The sequence below is a fragment of the Propithecus coquereli genome, unplaced genomic scaffold, assembly GCF_000956105.1.
Source record: "Propithecus coquereli isolate 6110/MARCELLA unplaced genomic scaffold, Pcoq_1.0 Scaffold795, whole genome shotgun sequence".
Lineage (NCBI taxonomy): Eukaryota > Metazoa > Chordata > Mammalia > Primates > Indriidae > Propithecus > Propithecus coquereli.
Genome location: NW_012154118.1, coordinates 46938 through 53445, shown reverse-complemented (window position 1 = coordinate 53445; position 6508 = coordinate 46938). Strand labels below are relative to the sequence as shown.

The 6508-nt window shown below is 35.8% G+C and overlaps 1 protein-coding gene across 1 annotated transcript; it reads left to right on the top strand.

Annotated features, from left to right (window-relative positions):
* Nucleotides 1–3488: 3488 nt before the first annotated feature.
* LOC105825326 (zinc finger and BTB domain-containing protein 26-like) lies at nt 3489–4817 on the top strand. The gene is given in 1 exon segment (XM_012663087.1): nt 3489–4817. A coding segment is annotated over 1 exon segment (1326 nt). The 5' UTR covers nt 3489–3491.
* The last annotated feature ends 1691 nt before the right edge of the window (nt 4818–6508 follow it).

Below are 6508 nucleotides of genomic sequence, written 5' to 3'. Positions count from 1 at the left end.
AGAAAAATTTCAAGTAATTTATTGACACATTGGCTCCAAATGTAAAAACTGAATTTCATGTCTTTTTCCCTTCCGATATTTATTCCTGTGTACAACAGTTATTTTGTGTTTCATTAACTAGAATAATCTACCTGTGATCTATATTCTGAGGCATGGCTAGTAATTAGCTGGTGACAATAACCATTTTGTTCCAGATTTTACTGGGCTAAATAATTAAATTTTGAAATAACTTGTGGTCTTTGTAGTTGATAATTTCACTGGAAATTTATTTTCCAGCCAAGAGGGTGTTTATCTTCCTTCTCATGTTCACCTTTTGAATTCCTACTAATTCTTCCAGGCTAGATTAGTTGAGAGTGGAGGGAGGTGCTAACTGGATAACAAAAACCTCCCACATTTTCAGGGCTTATTACACTGAAGGTTTACTTCTCACATCACAAACCAGTGTGTGTGTGTGTGGGGGGGGGAGTGCATTTTGTAGAAATTTTATACCATGTAGCTGAGACTTATGAGATCACCTGAAAAAATGAATTAAGTGCTTGATATTTGGATGCATTTACGTATCTTTAGAAGAATTCAGTCAACAATAGCTATTGTCTTTTCTTATTATTTGGTTATAAGAAAAGCTAATAGGAAATTGTAGTTGTTATTTAAGACAGACAATTTCTTTTTAGGTTCTCATGTCCATAAAACCAGCCATCTAGTGTGAGGGGCAATGCGCTCACTTGGTGATAGAGTGTGGCCAAGATGGCCGTGATGTTCCTTTCAACTTGATTTTTCACAGGTTTCTTCCTGACTCTAGGTCCCTGATCTCCCTTTTCTTAGAGAGTTTATTTATTTATTTATGGGGTCATTTATAATGATGGTTTATTTATTTATTTATGGGGTCATTTATAATGGGGTCTTGCTCTGTCATGCGGGCTGGAGTGCAGTGGCATGATAATAGCTTACTGCAGCCTCAAACTCCAAGTGATCCTTCTGTCTCAGCCTTCCATAGCTGGGACTACAGGGGTGGTGTCACCAGCATGGCTAATTTACCTTAGAAAACTCATAATTGTAAATTCTTTTCTGTCCCTTTGAGATGTAAATCTTCTACAACAGGGGTGAGGGAGGTGTCCTTCTTAAGGAACTAGAAGTCATTCTTTTGAAATGAAAACATCAAGAAAAACAGTGCACTTGTTCCCATTCTTTGTAGGAGGATAGGAAACTAACTTCCAAAGTAACAAACACAGAGGGCCTTATCACACTGACCACTTAACCTTTAATGTCCATCAGTACTTTTCCACTAGTTCATTCCAGTGCCTAAAAACTCTTCTGCCTTTTGTTTCAAGACAGTTGAATTCCATCTCTCACCCATATTGCATTAGTCTTGAATAAAGTCTTCCTTGCTTGTTTTATTTCATGCAGTTCAATCTTTCTTTGTCAAGTGTAGCCAATAATGTTTAAATAAAAGTGCTTTTTAATCACTGTTTTAATTACCTTATAAACTTTGTTCTTATGGGATGTGTTTAGCATTTTAAATATATTTTATTACTTTTTCTAAGAATGTTGAAATCTAAAAGCATGGAAGAAATAATATTTTTAAACAACAGAGGGCTTTGCTTTGAAAACATTAACCACCATGTGTCTCAAATATCTTAAAATGTTAATTTTCCTTCTTTCAGTATCATAACTCAATCCTAAGGATATTTTCAAAATGCAGACTGAATTTTAATCAATAAGGTATTCAAATTAAGGTGTTATGTATAATGGCTAAATTATGATACGTCTAAGTCACAGGAAAATACTGATGATATGTTAAATAATAAGACAGGAATCAAGTTGTATAATCAGTACCAAAATGGAAAGCGGGGTATCTTTCGTTGGCTTATTATAGATGATTTTTATTTTTGTCTTGTTATTTTTCTGTAATTTAAATTTCAAAAATCATTTACTTTATCAGAAAATAAATATTCTTTTAAAATGTCACCATAAAACAATTTTAGTGACTCTCCTGAAATTCTAAAGGGAAAATATCCAAGAATTTTGCTTTTCAGTATCATAGGTTGAAAGAAAACCAAACAATGCATTGTGATTAGGAGTTTAAAAAACTTCTCCCAGAATAAATGCTTTTTCAACTTGATATTTTAAATGTTTCTATACATTAATATTCACAAACTTCATTACATGTTATAGTTATCTACCTTTACAATTTATATTACAGGAGTTTTAGAATTTTTCTAGTTCTTTACATATGAAATTTTTGTTTTTTGTATGATGAGTCACGTCCCAATATGTAGGAAAAACCATTTTTTTAGAGATTCTGAAAGTGCACAATGATCATCAGTCTGAAGATTTTTATTGTCCTATTTGTTTCTTTAATAGTTCAATTATACTTTACAAGCTGAAGCATTATATTTTTCAAGGTCCCAAGGGGAGAGGTGGTCTCTTAGCTTTCCTTGTATTTTAGGCTTGGCTTGAGCATTTTTCCATAACATGATTAAATGTAACTTCTGGTCACACACAGAACAGGTTATGAACCTCCTCCACAGTTCTGATGGTTTATGTTCTTGTTACTCTTTTCAGTGTCTGGGATAATACATTTTCTGATCACCTAGGCTTTATAGGATCCTTTATCTCTGAGCCTTTTTCAATGAGGCAGATTAGCTTGTTCTGTCTTTAAAAGGATTTGTCTTTCAACCTGGAATGGGGCCCTCTCATTTCTTGTAGAACTGGCACTTGTGAAAGAGAGTGAACTAACCAACACAAATAGGGTACTTAATCTTCATTTGTCGAAACTGTGGGTGCTCTGCTTCTTCAATTTACATAATGAAAAGTTAAGTAAATTTCTTCAAGATTCAATTTCTATAAATTTTCCATTTTTAAGTTGTGCAAATAAGTCCTTATAATCTAGCTGGTAAAAATGATAAATAAATACAATTCAGTGTTTATTTGAAATCTGCCATGGAATAACATTATTTGCTTTGGTTATGTATTATTTTGCCTTCCATTTTGCTACAGTAATTACTAAAATATTATAAGATGGCCATATCTAATTTTGTAAAGATCAGCAAATTCATGAGATGGAAAATGTATGTTTTAATTATATACACCTGTTTCTTAAGAAATTTTCTTAAAACATATATAAAGTTAATTTATACCTTAAGCAAGTAAAGACTAAATTCTGTCCATTAGAAAACATATGCAGTTACTAGACTTGTATTTGATTAAAAACTGTAATCTTTCCTATGTAGACACCTTATTCAATTTCACTGACTATTCTAAAGGTGGTCCTTGAAATTTTGAAAGCTTTTGAGTTTTGAAATTATCATGTGTTCATTTTTATTTGATTGATAATGTGATTTTTTTTGCTAAATTATTTATTTTTTTGGTCCCAGGTAAAATTACTGAAGTAATTGGTATAAAAAATAATCACTTATAGCCCGGAGCCCCGAGGGGCCGGAGCTCCTGGCGGTGCGGGATCCTGACGGCGGCCTTCCCCTGGGTCTGCCAAAATGTCTGAAAGATCAGATCTCCTTCACTTCAAGTTGGAAAATTATGGAGATTCAATGTTACAAAAAATGAACAAATTAAGAGAAGAGAATAAATTTTGTGATGTTACAGTTCTCATAGATGATATTGAGGTACAGGGGCATAAAATTGTGTTTGCTGCAGGTTCCCCCTTCTTAAGAGACCAGTTTTTACTGAATGATTCCAGAGAGGTGAAAATCTCCATATTACAGAGTTCCGAAGTGGGGAGACAATTGCTCTTATCCTGTTATAGTGGTGTGCTGGAATTCCCTGAGATGGAACTGGTAAATTACTTGACTGCTGCAAGTTTTCTTCAGATGAGCCACATTGTAGAACGGTGCACTCAGGCCCTGTGGAAGTTTATAAAGCCAAAACAACCAATGGATAGTAAAGAGGGATGTGAACCACAGAGTGCTTCTCCCCAGTCAAAAGAACAGTAGGGAGATGCCAGAGGCTCCCCAAAGCAGGACTCACCTTGTATTCATCCATCTGAAGACAGTATGGATATGGAGGACAGTGATATTCAGATTGTTAAGGTAGAATCTATTGGGGATGTATCAGAGGTTAGAAGTAAAAAAGATCAGAACCAGTTTATTTCTTCTGAACCCACTGCTTTACATTCATCAGAGCCCCAGCACTCGCTGATAAATTCAACTGTGGAAAACAGAGTAAGTGAAATAGAACAAAACCATCTCCACAATTATGCCCTCTCTTATACAGGCAGTGATAACATCATCATGGCCTCAAAAGATGTCTTTGGGCCTAATATTCGAGGTGTAGACAAAGGTCTACAGTGGCATCACCAATGCCCAAAGTGTACCAGGGTGTTTCGTCACCTGGAGAACTATGCCAACCATTTAAAAATGCACAAACTCTTTATGTGTCTACTCTGCGGCAAGACTTTTACTCAGAAAGGCAACCTTCATGGACACATGCGTGTGCATGCTGGAATTAAACCTTTCCAGTGTAAAATCTGTGGGAAAACCTTTTCTCAGAAGTGTTCCTTACAAGATCATCTTAACCTTCACAGTGGAGATAAGCCCCATAAATGTAACTATTGTGATATGGTTTTTGCACATAAACCAGTTTTGAGGAAACGCCTTAAACAGCTGCATGACAAAAACAGCTTTGATAATGCCAATGAGAGAAATGTACAAGACCTCACAGTGGATTTTGATTCTTTTGCATGTACAACAGTCACAGACTCTAAAGGGTGTCAGCCACAACCTGATGCAACACAGGTCCTGGATGCAGGTAAACTGGCCCAAGCTGTCCTGAACTTAAGGAGTGATAGTACTTGTGTGAATTGAGTAGGGGCTTCATGCTCACAACTCGAACGGACTGAGAAAGTGGCAATAGTCTCAGTCTTTATAGGAGTGATTTTGCTAGTTTGACTCCTCCAAAGGCTCTGTGTGGATGGTAGGGGTGAGTCAAAGCACTAGTAGACCAGGCAACTTACCACTTGGAGTGGTTTTGCCTTCGGTTTGCCCTATCCCATTTTCTGTTTTGAGTTATTTATCCTGTGATGTCTGTTTTCCTTTCCCAAGGAATAATTCCATTTGTCTACCTAACGTTGACTTATATCTTAGACTGACACTATTTAGGCTTTTCTCTAGGCACATTCTGAAGGTACCAATAAGTTGATAACATCACCTACTCGCCAGTTATAGATGCTAAGAGAAGTAATAATATTTTTCTTTGGTAGAAAATAGACTGAGATATAAGGTGATACTGCTTTTGACCTAAAAATGTGATAGAACTTCTAGTTGCCTATTGATAATTCCTCCATGTCTGATAAATGAATGAATCTGCTTCTTAGAAAGAAATAGTAATCACTTATAGAAATTATTTAAGTTATACTTCAGTGTTTGAAACCAACAACCATTTGCTGATTGCCTAATAAATGCATTTTACTGTCCTCATTTCTAGGAATCAGGGGACTGTGATGTTTGATGGGTACCAAACAAGTAGAATTTATAGTCCCCTATATTAGAGAAATATAATTTCTTCTCAAAATAACTGTCTCCCTAATAAACTGAAATAGTATATGAAGGGATAACTCAAGTCTAGCAAGAAGGAAGCAGGGAAGAACATTTTCTAAAGTAATATTCTGTTTTATTACTTGTATCACTTAAAGTCCTGGAAGTAAACAAAGGGGAAAGGAGTGGTTATTAGAGTCCAGACTCAGCTATAGCTGAAGGACAGGAGGGCCAGACAGGAGCCATGAATTTAGGCAGTGGACTGTAGCTACTGCTAACCTGCACCTGGCAGGGAGGGGGCCAAGGGAATAAATCCACATCTCTTTTTCCTTCCATTCCCTGATCTTCTACTGGTGCCTCTCATTGGCAAAGCCAAGCAGAATACAGAAGACAGAGTATGGAAGTCAGCCTCCTGGGCACAGAGCAGGGAAGAGAAGGATGAGAGCATATCTGGAAGGCAGATGAAGGAGATTCACATGACATTTAGCATTTGACCATAAATTTTGAGATAGTACACATATAATTGGCTCTTTAGTGTTTCCATGAAGTAAATAAGGTGAACTGGCCAAGATTAACATATTTGAAATGCAATGGCTTAATGCTAAATTGTCAAAAACAATATTGGAATTATTTTAGAATAATGTCTTAAAAACAGCTAAACTGTCCTTTATATATCCAATAGAATAGTCCATGATTCATTAGTGATCCTCAGTTGTCATGAATCACTATGAATTTATTAGGTAAGATGGGTAATGCTAACACTAGATAAGAAGAGGTGTTATAGGTACATGTTTTATACCACCCTTCTGTGCCATTCCCGAGGTCAATAGCTTTGTTTGCCATGTCTTTATCATTATGCAGTGCTGTGTAGAAAAATTATTTTGTTTTGGCTCATGTATAGGTGGTGGCAGTCTTAAGTTGCACATGGCAAAATATGGTAAAAAAAAAGGAGGAAATCTTAGGTTATAGAAATGAGTCAGTGATATGTTGGAGAGAACTAGAGAAATACTTTTAAAATGTTT